General features: G+C 42.5%; 1 protein-coding gene across 1 annotated transcript in view; it reads left to right on the top strand.

Annotated features, from left to right (window-relative positions):
* LOC145345104 (3',5'-cyclic-AMP phosphodiesterase 7B-like) overlaps positions 1-19,989 on the top strand; it is a 136,052-nt gene that overhangs the window by 61,883 nt on the left and 54,180 nt on the right. The window contains exon 3 of the mRNA XM_080192717.1: positions 19,014-19,097. Within this exon, the coding sequence (XP_080048843.1) occupies positions 19,014-19,097 (84 nt within the window). The remainder of the gene's footprint in view (positions 1-19,013; positions 19,098-19,989) is intronic.

Raw genomic sequence — 19,989 nt, 5'->3', positions numbered from 1 at the left:
ATAACTGATATGATTCTCATTCTCATTCTCCTGCCTTCTCCCCATAATCCTTGATCCCCTTATTGATCAAGAACCTATCTATCTCTGTCTTAAAGATACTCAATGACCTGGCCTCCACAGCCTTCTGTGGCAATGAATTCCACAGATTCACCACCTTCTGGCTGAAGAAATTCCTCCTCATCTCAGTTTTAAAGGAGCATCCTTTCACTCAGGTTGTGCCCTCAAGTTCCAGTCTCTTCCACGAGTGGAAACTCCTCTCCATTTTCACTCTATCTCAGCCTCTCAGTATTCTGTTTCAGTTAGATCTCCCCACATACTAGCTATAACTGCAACACTACAATCTGCACTCATTCATTTCAAAGAACAAAGAGAACAAAGAACAACACAGCACGGGAAACAGGCCCTTCGGCCCAACGAGCCCGCGCCGCCGTCCTACTATCTCAGTGACCTATTCATGATTTTAGTCTACGCCTAACGTGCGAGGATCAGGGAGGTCCAATTTAGGGACAATTTTAGTACCCAATCAATCAGCCTAAAAGCACATCTTTGGGGGATGTGGGAGGAAACCGGAGCACCCGGAGGAAACCCACGCAACCACGGGGAGAACGTGCAAACTCCCACAGACACAGGCCCAAATCCATGTGTCCGCACAGCAACAGAGATAGTCTCTGAGCTGTCATGTTGCCCTCGAGATGGTCCAGTTTAAGCACACTAACGACATGAAGCAATAGGCAACTCCCGAAGCAACATCCAAGAGCAGCCCACTACAACCTGCCGCCTGCATGCCCCTTGCTGGACTTAAATGCCTGTGGAGACAAAAAAATTCATTATTAAACAGGCAAAGACTAACATTCCTGAGGCAAAACATATTCCCAAGCCTACAATGTTCAGTAAGGCCTACTATATCCCCCTATATGTAGCCCGCTCATATGGCTGTCTAAGTGACTCTTAAACAACCCTAGCGTGCCTGCTTCCACCACCTTACTCGGCAGTGCATTCCACACCCCCACTACCCTTTGCGTGAAAAACTGCCCTCTAATATTTGTCTTATACCTAGCCCCCCTCACCCTAAGCCCGTGACCCCTCGTTCTATCCATTTCTTGTAGCGGAAAAAGCTTACCACCATTTACTCTATCTATCCCCTTCATAATCTTATAAACCTCTATTAGATCCCCCTTCTCTATGAACGGAATGCCTTGTCTGTATAGCGCAAGAAACAATACTTCTCACTGTATGTTAATACATGTGACAATAATAAATCAAATCCATTGAGTGTGGACCCAGACTCCTCAACTGCTCCTCAGATGCCAAAACCCTTCATTCCTGGGATCATTCTTGTGAATCTCCTGTGGACCCCCTCCAAGGCCAGCACATCCTTCCTACTGCATGATTGGCCAGGCATCAAGACCAGAACTCACATAATAATCCCTAGTAACCATAATGGATAAGAAATTAGTTGCATGTTGTTGTCTATTGGAACAAGCTTGACAGCAGTAATAGAAATCTCATAATGAGCAATTAGAAAGAACAATTTTGAATACAAATACATATATTTTGTTGTTTTACTATTGTGTGTATATAATCGCAATTAAATTTGATTGTGCAATGTGAAATAAGTTATTCAAATAGGTTGTTATATTTATTAATTTGCCAATTCTGTTCTAAGCCAACATCATCCAGTTTGTCTCAATATCCCTAGGCAAGAGAGAAGAACATCAGGCAGAATCCCTGCAGCAGATCACTAATGCCAAGAATCTTTCTATTCTTTACAGGCTTCCTGTCTAATTATCATTCTGAATAAAATTTCAAAGCTGCACGTATATTTTTTCCCACAATCAGTTTGACGAGTACATTGAAAATTCCTGTTCCTAAGAGTATGGTCCTGCCATGAACGTGGATTGCTGGCGAGGTGATACAATTCCGATGGGATGGCTGAGTGATGATTTCATGGTTTATTTTGTTTTCAGAAACTAGGGGAGGAACACATTGTGCTCTGCTGCATTAGAAGGTTGTGTCTCGCCACCCAACCCTGCTGATTTATCCGTGTCCTGTTATTTGGTGTGCATCTGGGTAAACTTTCTCCAACCAATGCGCACTTCAATGATTGTTTTATTAGGTGTAACTTTAGCTTTTGGCTGTAGCATAAGAGGGTGTTATTGAATTGGCCATACAGCTCTCGCATTCTACACTTCTATTTGACATTGCCCTGTTTATGCTACTGGCAAAATTAAAAATGACCACCATTGATGCAAAAGCTCAACTTTATCACCAGGCATTTTCAAGTTTATGATGTAATTTTCTTTCTTCAAGAGCTGTCTATCTGAGTGGACACATGGTAGTAGTGGGCTCTGCCAAATGTCACTCTCATGGCAAAAGAAAACATGTTGAAGCAAAGGAATATCTGTGAATGCTAATGCTGTTAAATTGCATCAAATTACTCAAAGTAGAGAGTGTTTCAGCAGGCAGAAGTTCATACTGCACAGCACATTAAATGTTACTGCATTGCTTTCAGTACCAATTGTGGAATATTGAGTACTAAAGACATTTTCCTGCATTCAGTAAGATTTAATTGCTAAATTTAGTTTTAATCAGTGCACTGTGTTTTCTATGTTTGAAATGAGATCTTCTCATGGCAGATAAATGATTATATGTCTTCGTTCTCCTTTCTCTGTGTCAGTCAAAATCCAGGAATTCCTTTCTTAACAGCACAGTGGGTATTTCCACATTGCATGAATTCCAGCAGTTCAAGAAGGCAGTTCTTGAGGGCAATTAGAGATAGGCAATAAATGCTGGCCTGGTCAGCGATGCCCACTTCCCTTGAATGAATATTTTAAAAATTGGACATAATTTGGCACATCGATCCAATTTTGTACCCTGCTCATCTATGAAGAATGGAGCAAGCTGATGGTTAACATTGCTGCCGAGTACTTAACACTTTGTTCCTGCTGTGATCCCAGCAGTCATCATTTACCCACACATTTTCTTTTAGTCAGTTTAAGTGCCTAGCAAAGGCAAGTGAAGGCCTAGTGAATTAAAATTCTGGAAAATAAAGAGATGGCAGATGAACTGAACAGGTATTCTGCATTAGTCTTCTTGTTGGCGGATACAAGTAACTTCCTAGAAATAGCAGTTAATTAGGAATTGGAAGATAGGAAGGAATTTTAAAAAATTATGACCCCCCAAGGCAATGGTACTGATCAAATTGTTGGAGCTGCGGGCTGACAAATCCCCAGGTCCTGATGGACTTCATCCTAACATCTTCAAAGAAGTGGCTAGTGAGATAGTTAATTTGTTGGTTTTGATTTTCTAAAATTTGTTGCTGGCAACATGCAGTGTGCCACAGGGATCAATGCTGGGGGCTAAACTCATATTCATATAAATTCATATAAATGACTTGAATGAAGGTGCCAAAGGTATGGTTATAATATTCAATGAGGAATGGCAAAGACCTGGCAAATGCAGTCTTACGTGGCAAAATGTGAAAATGTCCATTTTGGCAGGAAGAATAAAAAGAAGCATGATATCTAAATGGTGAGAGATTGCAGAGCTCGGAGGTACAAAGAGATCTGGGTGTCCTAGTGCATAAAGCGCAAAAGGTTGATATAAGCAAGTAATTAGGAAAGCTAATAGAATGTTATTTATTGCAAGAGGATTTAAATATAAATGAAGAGAGGTTACACTTCAGTGCTGCAGGACATTTGTGAAACCACAGCTGGAGTACCGTGTAGAGTATTGGTCTCCTTTTTTAAGGAAGGATGTGAATGTGTGTTGGAAGCTGTTCAGAGAAGGTTTACTAGATTAATACCTGGAATGGGTAGATTGCTTTATGAGAAAAATTTGTACAAGTTAGGCCTGTATCCACTGGAGTTTAGAAGAGGAAGAAGCAACTTGAGTAAAACATATCAGATAATGAGGGGTCTTGACAGGGTGTATGCAGATGTTCTCTGCTGGGAGAATTTAGAACTGGGGTCACTGTTCAAAAGTAAGGGACTCCCTCATTCAGAGATGAGGAGAATTTATTTTTCTTGGAGGATTGTGAGTCTTTGGAACTCTCCTCCTCAAAAAGCAGTGGAAGCAGAGTCTTTGAATACTTTGAAAGGAGAACTAAATAGGTTATTAATAAGCAAGGGGATGAAAAGTTATCGGGGTAAGTGGGAATGTGGAGTTGAGGTTACCATCAGATTTGCCACGATGTTATTGAATGATGGAGCAGGATCAAGGAGCCGAGTGGTCAACTCCTGCTCCTAATTCATACGTTGGTATATCGATAAATTGAGTCCTGTTCAGATCCCAGTAGTATTTTTGATGTGAAATCATGGAAGATCTGCCCAGCGCATAACTTATCTGCAAAATCTCTGGGGTAGGAATTTGGGTCAAGAACTGATATTGGAGTCAAATGGACTGCACTACATAGAATCCAGTCACCCAGAAGTGATTCCGCTGAGGTTAGTTAATTAGTGGAGACCTTCCAGTTTAGAAAAGAGAGTAGTCTTCTGTTGCAAAAAGAAGAGAAAGAGGGCAGATCCACTTTGCGTTATCCTCTCTCCAACACTTCGCAAAAAAAAACCCGCAGCCATGCTACCATTGTGGAGGGAGAACACCTCCACAGGGTGACTTGTGGTGGCTGTCTGGCCAGGGACTTAAGAAGGCTTCAATGCCTGCCTGGACTGCAACACCCCCTCCCCCAACCCGCCTCCTTAGGAAGTCATCTCCAGATAGCTCATCATGACCTAGTCCCCGATGTCTCAGACCTGCTGAGCATTTCTTCTTTTATTTCAGATTTCCAGTGACTGCATTGTTGGGTCCTGAATTTTCGTTGCCATCAGTACCTGTTACAGTTTACTTGTGCTTCTGCAAGTTTTAGCATGCAGAGACACCACTGGCTCACTATCTAATCCCACAAAGTGCTCCTGTCTGGGAGGGATGGAACATGTGGCAGTGCATCCTCAGGAGGACGATGTCCATCAGGAAGCTTTTACTGCTCAGAAACATGCAGAGGAAAGAGAAAAAGCAAGAGTTAGGGTGGCACTGAGAAGCTGGACATTAGAAGAGGACAGAATGAGAATGTGACTTGCTGAATAAAGGGTTACAAGTGACAACCCATTCAGGTAAGCTGACTGCCAGCCTGCCTTCCACAATGCTCACGGCTTTGTCTGGGTCTCTCATCACCAGCGCTTCATATTCTGCTTAGGGTGAAGATGTTAGGCGGTGTTCCTAGCTCCATGTCCAATTTGGTCCTCTTCCTGGCATTATTGTGCTATTTTCTACTGCAGAAGAGCAGGTGAGATGAAACAGCAGCTGGTGAAAAGGGGAATTGAAAATATAGAAGATATGTAGAGCATTTTCTGAGAGTTGGTGAAGGAGCAAGATGAGGAATTGATTAATGTAAAACTAAGTGTATGAATGCAGCACTGGACGAAGTTGCTGATTGTTCAAATGCAAGGTTGTGAGCAAAGAGAGGTTTAACATTGTATAAAGAGAGGAAAGGAAGATGTGTGTGTGTTGGAAAAAGAAAGAGAGGTGTTGCATTACCCTTGTGATTGTGTGATGGAGAGGGTGGAATTATTGAGTATTGTGGAAGTATTGAGAGGAGTTTTGTTAGGTGTTGTTGAGTCAGATAGAAAAATAATGAGCTGAATGCACCTTTGCTGCTCTTGAGAGATCATTGAATCTCTTCCCATGCTCAAGCTATGTGTGAGGAGTGAAATCTAACACTGGGCCAATCAGCCATCTTTATCCCATCCTTCTAGATAATTGAGGGTGCTCCTGTGTGTGTTGCAATGCAGTACCTCGCTATCATTTACCTCCCTTCATCCTCAACCTTTGCTTGGACCTCCGTGGAAGCACCAGGAAACCTTGGGGCAGCCCTGCCAAAATAATTGTCTCCAGACTTTTCGACTGAAATATTGCTGAAAGGAATGTGACCTTTCTTTAAGAGATGCCTTTCTGCTTTAGTAGGCTGGGGAGGCCCACCAGAAACGGTGCAGAGGTTGGACAGTCTGTCTGTTTGGGTGAGTTGTCATCAAACATATTAAAATGCAGCCCGGGGATAATAAAGTCTTTGCTCCTTACCTATGGAAATTGAATCTTTTTTTTGTTGCTAATGACCTCTTGAACCTGAACGCAAAATCAGAATGCTGCGCTGAATAAAATAATGCAACAGATTTGAAAATCAGCAATTTCCGTTCCACAAAGATAACCTTATTATCAAGGTTGTATTGGTTGCAGCAAAAAGAGTATGGGAACACAAAGTTACTGTAACTGCTCCGCTGACGTTGGTAGCCAACGCAGCAGATTAGAAGAAACTGATAAAAACATGAAGAGGTAACGAGCTATTCACAATTTAACCTTCAAAGCACGGAAATGTTATTACCAAAGAAAGATGATAATTCAGTAACTGCAGGTTATTTTGAACTTTCGCGTTATGTCTAGAAACCTGGCTATAGTTTACTCTCAGCTTTTCAATGAGAATTCTTAACTGTTTCTGAAATATTCTTTCTTGATATATTTTGTTAGCATTGTTAGTTTGTTCACATGTGTTCAAGTGCACAAAAAAAATTGCTAGCAAAAGCAATGCAAAATGGTTCTGTTATTCCCTAGGATAGATGTATATATGGGACTTTCTCTGTGCACTGCTCCAGGTTTATCGGCTGGAATTCCCCAGCCATTCATGCTGGCCGGATTCTCCAGGTTTCCTGCTGGCGTGTGGTGATGTCAATGAAAATTCCCGTTGACAATGGCAGGACCAGAGAATCCCACTGCTAGCAAAAACGTGGCACCTCCTGCCAGTAGGAAACACACCGCCACGAGGCTGGAAAATCTCGCCCGTTGTTCTAGTTCCATCAGGGAATAAATCTGACAATTTACAAGTTTTTATTTGTAAATGCAGGAGATGCGCACATTGGCATCTATAAAAAGAGAGTTTCTGAAGGTTAGGGTACTTAAGCACTCATGAGAATAGAGGATTGGCATGAAGAACAGATATTATCATGTCATAGTTACAGTCCTGGCCTAGAAATCATAGGTTCTTATTTTAACCCTACCATGGCAAATTGTCAAATTGAATTCAATAAATGTGGTCATCTGTGACAAGCACAAGGAGGAAAAAAATCAATGAAAACTGTTGTATTAGTAAAACAAAATAGACTGGTTCACAGATGTCATTCCGAAAATAATCTGCCACACTTACTGTGTTCTACGTGTGACTCTTGTCTCACATAGAGCACCAGCTCTTAAAGCTGTCAAGGCAATATGCCTGTGCAATGTTACATTATTCCTGGAATGCCTATTTGAATTTAATCTTCAATTCTGATGAAGGATAACACACCCAAAATGTCCTGACATACCTCTGAGTCAGGAATTTTCAAATGGCAGTGGAGGAGAGACTTGGAGGCCAATGGGACTGCAAGCTCCTGCCGCTAGCTTCGGTGCTGATTTGCCAGCCTGTTCCCACCTCCAAGCCATTTCCAAAGAGGTTGTTTGGGAGTTGGGATGGGGTTCTGGATGGTGACAAAAGTCTAATCAGCAATTAGGAACTCCCCCCCCCGCCCACCTCCCCCCACCCCATTCCCTCACCCACCACTACCCAATGAATCCAAATCCCAGCTGATGGGTGGTCTGGCTCCCAGCAGCGGACCAGGGAGCGGGAGGCGGTGCGGATGCTGTTTTAAGCAGTTTCTGTGCCATTTTTAACCTGCCAACCAACAGGCACCTTACCACATGGGGTTGGGACTCAGCCAATGTCCACACCCAGAACGCAATTCATCCCAAGTTTCAGTAAATCAGATTATCATCAACACCCATACAAATCTGGCTCATTAATTTCCTTAAATGTCCTTTGTTCGTCTTACTCATACATGTGAGGGGTGTGAGGGGCCGGACATAGGTGACTGACAAGGTCAGTGTTAGGTTTCAGTCTCCTACAGCATAGGATAGGTCTAATGACCACACAAGAGAAGTAATGTGGTTGACTCTTCCAAACAAGTCACTCAGGACAGCTGAGCTGACCTTCACCTTCTCATGGGCAATTAGAGACGGGCAATAAATTTTGGCCCTTACCACTGATATTCACACCACAAATAAAAATCTAGGCTACTAGAAATGCAATCTGCTATAGTATTGTACCGAGGGAGTACTACACTGTCACAGGTACCGGCTTTCAGATGAAACATTAACCAGGTTTACTTTCTGGTGGGCATAAAAGATCCCCTGGCATTGTTTCAGAGAAGAGCAAGGGTGTTGTCCCAGTGTTCTTCTCAACCAGCATGATAAAAACATATTAACAGGTCATTTGTTTCATTTTTATTTGCAGAACTTCACTGCGTACAGGTTGACTACAGGCCTCTATTCATTCACTCATTACAACAATGATGACACTCAGAGTATAACAACAACTAGATCATAGCATAGATCATCTGTTAGTCAATATCTTTTCCAAAGATAGGGGAGTCTAAAACTGGAGGGCATAGGTTTAAAGTGAGAGGAGAGAGATACAGAAGTGTTCAGAGCGGCACTTTTTTCACAGAGGGTGGTGAGTGCCTGGAACAAGCTGCCAGAGGTAGTAGTAGAGTCAGGTACAATCTTGTCTTTTAAAAAGCATTTAGACAGTCACATGCATAAGATGGGTACAGAGGGATATGGACCAAATGCAAGCAATTGGGACGACATATTGTGGACAAATAAAAAAAATTATGGGGCGCCATATTTCCTGGCAGGGAGTTTACCCGCTCAAAAGCCTACTGCCCTGCAGCCATTTTACACTGGACACAAGGTTACTTGTTTTGCCCCATCCATGGAAGAAAATCCCACCCTAGAGCATTGATAGCAGCCACCTGGATTGTCTGGTCACTCTCCAGTCCAAGCAGCACAAGGTTTGAGTGGTGGCCAGTCCCAATAAAGAAGTGGTTGTGTAACCAGACTGATTGCTAATTTCAGGGTATTGGTGGGGCCTGGTTGGCAGATCCCAGTCAGGAGATTTGAGAGGCCAGGGGTGTAGGTGTAAAGTTTGTTTGTTCATTTATTAGTGCCACAAGTAGGCTACCGTGAAATTACTGTGAAAATCCTCTGGGGAGGGGGTGGAGGAAATATGACCTTGGGGGCAGTTGCCTCCAATGGCTGCAGGAGGACCCATCCACCCCCACCCTCCAAAGGAAGTCTCCACATTAACTGGCCCCCTAATGGCCTCAATAATTTCAACTGACACCATCCCTGCCCACTGTAAAATGAGATAGGTTGACAGTGGGTGGGAAGGTGCTGTCAAGGCTGGGCAATGTGTTTTTTTTTTGAGCTCCCCCCACACACCTGTTTTCAAATACACCGAAAGTGAAACATAAAATTTATGTCTTATTGGCTATTATATCAATCATTACTGTTGCACTGGGGTCTTAACATCATTAACAGGTATTTTCGAAAATGCCGCAGCGAATTTCATGAGTTTAGAATACCTGAAAGTTTCTCAGTAATTTGTCGTGCACTGAAGTGATTAAGCCAAAACCCGTCTTGACCCCTTTATAGAATCATGGAATCCTACAATGCAGAAGGAGGCCATTCAGCCCATTGAGTCTGCACCGACCACAATCCCACCCATGCCCTATTTCCATAACTCCATGCATTTACCCTAGCTAGTCTGACACTAAGGGGCAATTTAGCATGGCCAATCCACCTAACCCACACATCTTTGGACTGTGAGAGGAAACCGGAGCACCCAAAGGAAACCCACACAGACATGGGGAGAACATGCAGACTCCACACAGACAGTGACCCAAGCTGGGAATCGAACCCGGGTCCTTGGCATTGTGAGGCAGCACTGTGCCATCATGCCTCCCATTGCCATTGTGCCCCTCACTTCATGTCGGTGTTTAGATAAGTGACAGTGATTCACATTTTTTTAGCAGCAGCAGTGCATGCTGTCAGGGTAGATTGATTATTCTTTACAATATTTTACCAAAGGAAAGTGGAAGCAATTGGAGGATTGACAGCAGTGCTCCTATTTACCAGAGATAGAGTGTTGCTAACATCAGGAGGAAAGAGGAAGGGCAGGAAGAGGAATCATTGGTTACTGAACCATGGCAACAGGATATCTTTGGATAGTGAGATAGCGCAGCAGGCACTGTTATTTATCAGACTGCAGCAGTTTACTGGAATGAGCATTGAGTAAAAGGCTGTAATTGCCATTGAGAATTGTTGGTCTCTTTATGCTTTTGCAAATGAGCTCTGTTCTATTACACAGTTGCATTTGTAATTTTTATTTAATTGAATATTTGCTAAAGGATTTACAGCATATTCTGTTGTGACACAAAAACATCACCTGCAAAATTATAATAGCGCTTGAGTAACCCTTTTAGTAAGGTTTGTGCTTTAATGCAGTTTACCCCGAACTATCAGTGCCACATTTAATTTAGTAAAAGGAGATTTTTATTGAAGGACGTAGTTTTATTTAAAATAATGTTTATTTATTAGTCACAATTAGGCTTATATTAACATTGCAATGAAGTTAGTGTGAAAATCCCCTAGTCACCACACTCCAGCACCTGTTTGGGTACACTGAGGGAGAATTTAGCATGTCCAATGCACCTATAACCAGCATGTCTTTCGGACTGTGGGAGGAAACTGGAGCACCCAGAGGAAACCCACGCAGATGCAGGGAGAATGTGCAAACCCCACACGGACAGTGACCCGAGCAGATAATTGAACCCAGATCCCTGTGAAGCAGTAGTGCTAACCACTGTGTCACTGTGCCACCCCTTTAAAAAATTCCAGCTAAATTCAGTTGTTCTTGATTTTTGTTCTATTTACAACTCAACCTTTTTATTTACTTAATTTTTACTTCAAATTTTTTGTGTACCAAGTTGAATTATCTGTCCTACTGTTATAGAAGTCTGCCAATGTAGCCAATTGTCGAATTGAAAATAAACATTTAAAACAATGAAATTATCTGCTTTAAATTTAGTTTTATGCACATAGAAAATCCAGGTCAGGTTTTAAAACAAAGTTTCCATCTTTTGTAAACCATGTTAATGGCAAATAATGGATATGTATCTGTGAAATTGTGCACCCCTCCCTCCCCCCAGCCACACGATACATTAATATATAATTAAAATCATGACCTATATTAAAGTTATGAGAAATAGTTGTTTCCAGAAGCTTCCCACAACCATAATTCAAACTGGATGGCCAAGTTAGGGCTCATAACTGTTCTGAGTGAAAATCAAATGGAAAAACAATCATGGCCAAGAATGACAGGATAAAGAAATGATTGATTTATAAGCATTTTAATCCAAGCACATATTAAATCTGTGCCGTGAATGTCTTGAAATTTAAATAAAATTAAATTAGCTATATTGCTGGAAACATTTTTAAAAGTTACTATAATATTATCTCCTTCTTTCCCTTTTGTAGTACTGCAATATAAATTAGTGCAAACTTTCTTAGTCTGGGATTGATGGGTGGGTCCTGTCGGCCATGAGACTGGAAATTTCCATCCAAGGTCAATAGACCTTTTGCTTGCCCATCAAATTCTCTGTCCTTCCCATGACAATTCCCATGAAGGACAAGACCTGAAGATTTAGGCCAACAAAGTTATAAATGTGGTTACTAACGACTTAAGATACCAGGCTTGAGGGGATTTCTGAGGTTTTGGCAATGGCACTCCATTGTGCTCCTCTCAGGGCTGAGTGGAGTACCAGTCACAGTGCCATTGTAGATTCTCCTAAATTTTTTTTCAAGTTGACTTTAGCTTCCTTGGGGATGTTAAGTTGTACATTTTCTGGTTGGAGAAGGAAAAATCTCTCATAGGCATTTAAGTCATTTCAGCTGGACAGCTGATGTAACGTGACAGTCTTGCATCATATTAACGTAAAATCGCTTGCAATGTTCTTATGTCCCCACTCTTATGGTTGGATTCACATTGCATGGTAGCTGTTTGTATTCAGTCACTGTCATGACGTGACCTGAGGAAGGAGTAGCACTTCGAAAGCTTGTGATTCCAAATAAACCTGTTGGACTTTAACCTGGTGTTGTGAGACATCTTAATGATAAAAGAGCAAAGTGATAAAGGGCAGAAATTTCAAATATATGTGGGTGAAAGCTGGAGGAATGTTTTTTGGGTTTTTTTGTTTATCTAAACACAGTGCCAGAGCACAGAGCCTTGTGCTCAGTCTGCCTCCACATTCCAGTAGCCTACATATTCGTTTTGAAGTTGCCTCCGCCCCAACAGAAAATCCAACCAGTGGCGGACATTTTTAAATATCAGGTTTGCTGAGCCAAGAAATCTCCTGACTTGGCAAAGCCAATCCAGGGACAAATTTTTGGGCCTCCATGTTCAATCCTCCTGCCTAAGTCCCTAGTAAGTAGGGGTGGGATTTTAATTGGGAGTGGGTTTCACGTGGATGAGAGTTGTGGACAACCGTCGAACCCACTTGACGTTATCAGCTTGAAGCCCAAGCTTTGTTAACAAATGGGCCTCATTTGCACACATTGGCAGGACTGCCCAATGAGAGGTGCCATCACTGTGGTTCATAGTTGAGGATGAAGTGGTCCTGGAGGTCACAGCATGGACACCAGACCTCATGTTGTTCCATGGTATCAAGTCCAATGTCAGCAAGGAAATCTACTGATTACCAACTACTACCCTCCCTCACTGATAAATCAGTATTGAAACATGTTAGACATCCCTTGGAAAAAGCCTCACCCTCATAGAGGACACCTGCCAGAGCAAGAGGGAGAAAGGATCAGCAGCCTCTCTCCATTGCAACTGAATGCAAGGTGGTAGCACCCGACCAAGGTAAAGGAGAAAATTGAGAAATATTCCACAGGCAACTCAAATCAGTTGTCTTGGATGCAAATAGATTGTTTCCTTGCTAAGGGCCCACTGGTCAATAAACAATGTTTTTCAACGCCATCATGCAGAACCACCTCCCCTAGCAGGATCAGCAAGTTGGCAACACCACTTCCTGCCCGCCTCCTCTCCCTCGCGTTGTGGGCCATTTCCTCCTGCAATGAAGTGTGACATTTCGATTTTCCGGACAGAAGGTGATGGGATTCGTCCAGTGGGCTTTGCATTCCGAGGAGGGATGCTGTCATCCCTTCCTGACTGTACCTTTGCAGTTCTTGCAGCTGTGAGACAACGGGACCCAGAAGCACTTCATCAGCTCGGGGCTTAGCAGAGTCCTAGGCTCCAGCATCCCTCCAAGTGCCGGTTCCCTGAGATGTCATTGCCTGCACCTGCTGTGGATCTTCAGCTGTGATGTTCTCACAAGTGAGTGACCCAGAAGCCTGCCTGCTAGTTAATCCCACTGAGGCGTGAGTATCTGTGTTGGCGGAGGGTAGAGGTGACACTTATAATGCCACTTCTATGCTTGTCTTCAAGATGTCTCCCTCAGAGCTGCTCAAGTCTGTGGTCTCCGTAGTGCACAAGGATGGTCTGGACCAGTCAACTGATTGACCTGTAAGGGAAGCAAGATGACATCAGTGCTTCATGGGGGATAACTGACAGGAAACAAGTTACCCACATGAGACTTGAACCATGACTGTGTGTCTTGATGGTTCTCACTTTTGTCTGCTGCCCAATTCACCTTCTGTACAGGTGCAGTCCTGTTCCTCCCCAGCCAACTCAAGGGCACTCTCCTCACCGGGCATAAGGCATCTCAGCTCAGGCCTGATTACAGCACACTCACGACGGTTGTGCTTGAGTCTGACCTGCAATGAGACAGATGGGGAGAGTGTAGGAGGGTGTCCTGAGACTTCAGATGGTTATGACATTTGGCATGCATAGGAATTGAGTTGGAGCAGGGATGCAAGGAGCAAATTACTTACTTGGAGAGGAGGGGAGCACGAGGAGGGAGAGGGCCACATGATTGGAGTTGGGAACCCAGGAGGTGGCTGGTGAAAGTTCACGATGAAGGTGTGAAGGTTGTGTGAAGTGGTGTCGCAGGAGACGTGAGGAGGCTGACTTACCCTGACTGCACAAAAAAAATCATTCATCTGTTTGTAGCACTGTTGGCCCATCCTCTTCTGTAAAAACCTGGCAGTCGCTATGGCGGCCACTCCCCCGGGTGTATAGGACTTCCCACCTCTGCTGCACACCATCCAGGAGTTTGGTGAGGGCTCCCTCAGAGGATGGTGATGCTGTCTCCCAGGCATCCATGCCCACGACCGGATCTAGAAGAGGTGCTAGGGAGGCTTTTGAAAGGAGTGTCCCATTGATAGCAGAGATTAAGTTTCCCCGGGGGCGAGCAAATCAGTGGCATGACACGTGGGAAAAAAAGTTTTTGTTACAGAAGTTCAGTGTTCCGTGAGGCTCCCAGCCGTCAGTGCCAGCGGAATTCTCACCGGTTTTTTTCACCAGGACTGCCACTTTCTGACCACATTGTTTAGTAGTTACCCAAAATCTGTTTGGGGAATGGTTTACCCAGATTTGCGTTAATCTTTAAAATTACATTGTAATTCATTTACACTGAATTCTTTGTACTCGACAAAGTAAAAGGAGTAAAATGTTATTCAGCCCGTAGTGACACTGAGACACTCAACTGAGGTAAGTTGAATAATATTTGCAAAGAGTGGACATAAATGATCACATGTTAAGTAATTGAATACTGTATGATCCAACGTCATGTGAACAGCCCTCCAGAAATATGTCAACCAGAACTGGCGAGCCTAACTGCAGTGCCAGCTCAATATGGTCATCAACGTGGTGCAAAGGGAAGCTCTTCTGAAACAGTGTCACATGAATGCCTGTGCAAACCCATAGAAGGTGGGAGAGATTTATTTAGAAGATGATATTCTTAGATCGTAGAACTAAATTGGTTTGGTTGTTCACTTGCAACAGAACCAAAATAGTTGTCAAGTAGCCAAAAAGGCTGCAATAGAGTAGCCAAATTTTGTTTAGCTTCATTTAGATGGGGCAAATTTTCATATTTACCACTGCGTGAAAAGCAGCTGTTTCAATGGAAATCAAAAACTGAACTGGGCACAAAAGAGGTCAGTTCATTAACGTTAAAAGTGAAGGCTCATCCCATAGAAATTGCAGTACTGAAGGTAAGAACAGTACAGCAGAGGAACAGGCCCTTCGGCCCATCAGACCTGCAGCAATACATGATTTCTATCCCTCTGTTCACCTCTCATTCATGTGTCTATAAAGATACATCTTGAATGTTACCAACATGCCTGCTTCCACCACCTCCACTGGCAGTGTGCTTCAGGCAGAATATCTAAAAGTCATTTGGAATGGAGAATTGCCACAGGGGAACCACAGATTTCTATTTCCTTTTCCATTGACAGCATAGTGTTCAAATAAAATATACCACACACAGTAGATAGCTTTAGATGATGAATTAAAATTTTATCATGTGGATTAGCAAAATCCTTTACAACCTGGTTTCAGTGACAACATTTTGGCAGAAGCTAATATTCTGTGTTAACACTGCTCAGTGTGGGTGTTCAATTTCATTGTGGATAAAGGGAATGATTGCATAAAAGGACATTTTGCCTGTGTGTGTGTTCCTTGTACTACTGTAGGGCCTCACTAGCTAATAATTTTAGAACTTTGTAACTTAAAATACAGTGCAAACATTTTGTCCCTTGTTCTAACCACTTATTAAACAACCAGATATAAACTTGTTTTAAGACGTAAAACTTATATCCCAAAATCAATTAATAGTACAGTTTACAAAAAATGTTTTGACTGTTTTCTTTTTTCCAAATACAGCTTCTGTTTAAAGGCAGCATTCCTATATTACAGACACATTTACTGACCTTCACATTAATTTCCATTTAACCGGGGCTTATAATGAATGTGATGTTTTATATCTTTGAGCTATCTGCCATATGTACTCCACCCTTAATGACAGTTAGATGTGATTCAGGGTGAACTTTTGTCATCAAACAGGAACTATGTTTATATACAGACACCACTGGGATATGCCAAGTAGCCAAACATCCGCTCAGGAAATGTTCCTTTTGGGAGGCTCCGTTAATGTCTGTAGACCTATGCAGCGGCAGAAGCAGCAATGTTTGTTTACAGGAATGTTATTCTACCGCGTTTTTGTCTAGAATGGACAGACATTTTGTCTAGGGGTCTGCAGAGAAATAGGTGTCACCATTGACTCGGTGACGGTGTTCACGTCTCTTGAGTCAGCAGGTTGTGGATTCAAGACCTGCTCTAGAGACTTGAGGATAAAACTTGGCTGACATTTTAGTGCAGTGCTGCGGGAGTCGGAGAGGCTGAGTTTCAGATAAAATGTTATACTAAGGCCCTCTTAGATAGATGTTAACATCCCATGGAAGATGAGCAGGGAAGTCCTGGCTAACACTTAGCCTATCCATCAGCCAACACCTGTAAGAGACAATGTGATCATTTATTCCATTGCTCTTTGCAGGATCTTGCTGTGTTTGGCAGCCATGTTTCCTACATTATAACATTTTAAAAAAAACAAGTGGGGAGCCAATTGCAGGCATTAGGCTCCAAATCAAAACTCTGCTTTGCTTTCTTTTTGGCAATCGATGACTTCTGTTGTCTTTTCACCATTGATGCCAAGATGCTGCTGCACAGAAATTCAGAGACTGGTTCCTCTCTGATCCCTATTGAAGCTTCAGTGGCTGATATGGTGCCTACTTGGATTTTGTCTTTTATTACTTTCCTGTTCATTTACTTGTTCATTTCCACTGCTGCAATCTACTTATGACAAATAGCCACTTGGTTGAATCCTTGAGAAGAATATAGTCAGGAGTGTTTTTCTAAATGTTAAAAATTGAAATTAGCATAAGACCAAGTGCATCTAACACTGAGTTTGTCACAGTGGAAGAATAACTAGCCCAGTGTACCATTAAACAAGTTCTTATGCTCATATGTGCCTTTTTGTGCAATTACTACCTTTGTGATCTACTTACAATCATATGTTATCATCAGTGAAACCTCAGGGTGGAATTTTCCCATCCCACTGCCATGGGAATCATACTGGGCTGGACAGGACCATGCAAAGGTCTGTTGACTTTGGGCGGGGTTTTCCAGTCTTGGGGCGAGCGCAGCTGGGAAATCCCGCCCTTCAGTCTTTGTATGAAATCTGGTCTCTTTCCTGTAAATTGGGTGTAAATTTACTGCCCACATTTACCTCTAGCCTCAGTACGTTTTTTAGTTTCCCCTTTGCATTATTAAATAATCTAGTCAAAATTACAACCAATAAAGGCATAAACATCTTCACAGTTGTAACAGGGTCGTTGAACCCAGGATGCAATTTCAATTTACGCTAGATGTTGCAATGGGAAGATGGTGGGTTGGCATTTTCTAAGGAGGAGTCAAATTAGAAACTCCTGTATTCACTTTAGCTGAAATCTCTGAAGCAGATAGTCAATTTTTTAGAATATACGCTGGGTGAGGGATTTCACTGTCCAGCACATCCTCTTTGGCCACAGACAAGGTTCTAGTGGACTGAAGAATAGTCAATGTTGTTCCCTTGTTTAAGAAAGGAAGCAGGGATAATCCAGGAAATTATAGGCCGGTGAGCCTGATGTCAGTGGTGGGGGAGATTTTGGAGAAGATACTGAGGGACAGAATATATGCACATTTGGAGGAAAATGGACTAGTTAGTGGCAGGCAGCATGGCAGTGTACGGGGAAGCTCATGTCTCACCAACTTGATTGAGTTTTCTGAAGAGGTGACAAAGGTAGTTGATGAGGAAAGGGCTGTTGATCTAGTTTACATGGACTTCAGTAAGGCATTTGACAAGGTCCTACATGGTAGACTGGTACAAAAACTAAAATCACATGGGATTCAGGGTGGGCTGGCTAGATGGATACAAAACTGGCTCGGTTATAGAAGACAGAGAGTAGTGGTGGAAGGGTATTTTTCAAAATGGAGATCTGTAGCTAATGGTGTTCCACAGGGATCATTGCTGGAACCTCTGTTGTTTGTAGTAAATATAAACTATCTGGAGGAAAATGTGGGCAGTCTGATTAGTAAGTTTGCGGATGACACAAAGATTGGTGGAGTTGCTGATAGTGCCGAGGATACAGCAGGATATAGCTAGATTGGAGACTTGGACACATAAATGGCAGATAGAGTTTAATCTGGGTGTGGAAGCTTTGGAGTGCAAAAAAGGTTCACCAGGATTTTGCCTGGTCTCAAGGATGTCGGTTAGGAGGAGAGGTTGAATAAACTAGGATTGTTTTTGCTGGAATGATGGAGGCTCAGGGGAGACCTAATAGTGGTCTACAAAATATTGAAAGGCATAATCAGGGTGGATAGTCAGAGGTTTCTTCCCAGGGTGGAAGCATCAGTTACAAGGGGGCACAGGTTCAAGGTGAGAGAGGGAAAGTTTAAGGGAGATGTGCAGGGGAAATTTTTCACGCAAAGAGTAGTGGGTGTCTGGAATGTGCTGCCAAAGGAGGTACTGGAAGCAGGCACATTGACAACATTTAAGGGGCATCTGGATGGGTACATGAATAGGGAGGGAATAGAGGGATACGGGCAGAAGGTTTTTTTTAGTTAGGGCATAATGATCAGCACAGCCTTGGACGGCTGAATGGCCTGTTCCTGTGCTGTACTTTTCTTTGTTCTTAGTTCTTTGTTCTACTTTGACTTCCACTTTCTTTGCTAACTGAGGCCAGTTACAAATGTATTATCTATTGGATGTCCACACATTTTAGTTGGATCTTGAAAGGAAGTGCATGCAATGAGCAGAATTGAACATCTAGTGTAGTATCATCAACATGTTAGCTTAGAGAAAACCTTGGCCTGGATCTTCAAAAATATCTTAATTGATGACTGACAATACTGATTGTATACGCTAGTTATTTTATATAACGAGTTACTGTAGAACCCACTTTAGTTTTGTAGATATCATGTTCAGCATTTTCACTTCTATCAAAACATGGAAATTGATCCAATTATGTTGACAAAGTGTGGAGATTGAAAAAATGTGATGCAAAATGAAAAGGGATTAAGGTAGCAGCATGGAATACTAATACTGAAAAACAAAACCATCATTTCTAATGTTCCTCTTGAATTTGTGTTTTCCCAGGAAATGCACGAGTGAGAGGGCAAGCAGGGCTTCTCTCTGAGCGCCGAGGATCGTACCCAGTCATTGACTTCCGCCTTCTAAACAGTAAGTATTGACAAAATATCTGAGACAAAACCCACAGAGCCCAGAGCTTCTATTCACAGCATATGGCTGATCTTGAATTCCTGGATGTAGAGTCTACCTTGTGAATTTGCGGTGAAGCTAGGAAGTTTACTGCCTGGCCATTCATCATAGATTTTCTTTTTGAAACAAAATTGCATTTGCATTAGAAATTGACTGCACTCATGAACTGTATGTACGCAGTTAAGTCATGGGCGCTTAAATTTAAATTGAACTAAGAGATGGATCCTATACAGAATAGAACAGAATCTCTGCAGTGCAGAAGGAGGCCATTCAGTCCATTGAGTCTTTGGAAAGAACAGCTCACCCAAGCCCTCTCCTTCACCCTATCCTTGTGCATTTATCATTGCCACTTAGTGTCCAAAGATGTATAGGTCAAGTAGATTAAGCCTATATGAAGTACAAATGGCAACAGTTTTGAAGAAAGGCCTCCAGCCCTATGACTCAATACTGTAGTTTATATCTTCCAAATTGCTTACAAGTTAACTTTTTAACTCATCAACTGAGGATTTTTTCTTGAAGAGAAGTATATTTGGCAAAGGGTTGACTGCAGTTCATCATCCTGTGTGCCATCACTTATTACAATAGTTCATTTAGTAAACTTCTGAAAGTACTGATCACAGCAAACATGAATGATTTTCTTTTATTTTGGGGCGGGAAAGGGAAAAGGGCGGGGGCTATTTTATGCAAACATAAATCATGGCCACAATTCTCCAGAATGAATTCCAAGCACTGTCTCCAGTGCAGAAATCGGTGCATTTCCTGCTGCTGCTGACAGTGCTATGGACTATTGCACTTCAAAGCTCAAATAAATGCCCCCACATGAATCACACCTGCCCCACCATGCCAGGTATGT

The sequence above is a fragment of the Carcharhinus amblyrhynchos genome, chromosome 7 (assembly GCF_965287045.1).
Source record: "Carcharhinus amblyrhynchos chromosome 7, sCarAmb.v2.hapA, whole genome shotgun sequence".
In the NCBI taxonomy this organism is placed as follows: domain Eukaryota; kingdom Metazoa; phylum Chordata; class Chondrichthyes; order Carcharhiniformes; family Carcharhinidae; genus Carcharhinus; species Carcharhinus amblyrhynchos.
Note: the sequence above shows the minus strand (reverse complement) of the source record. Positions and strands in the feature narration are given on the sequence as shown.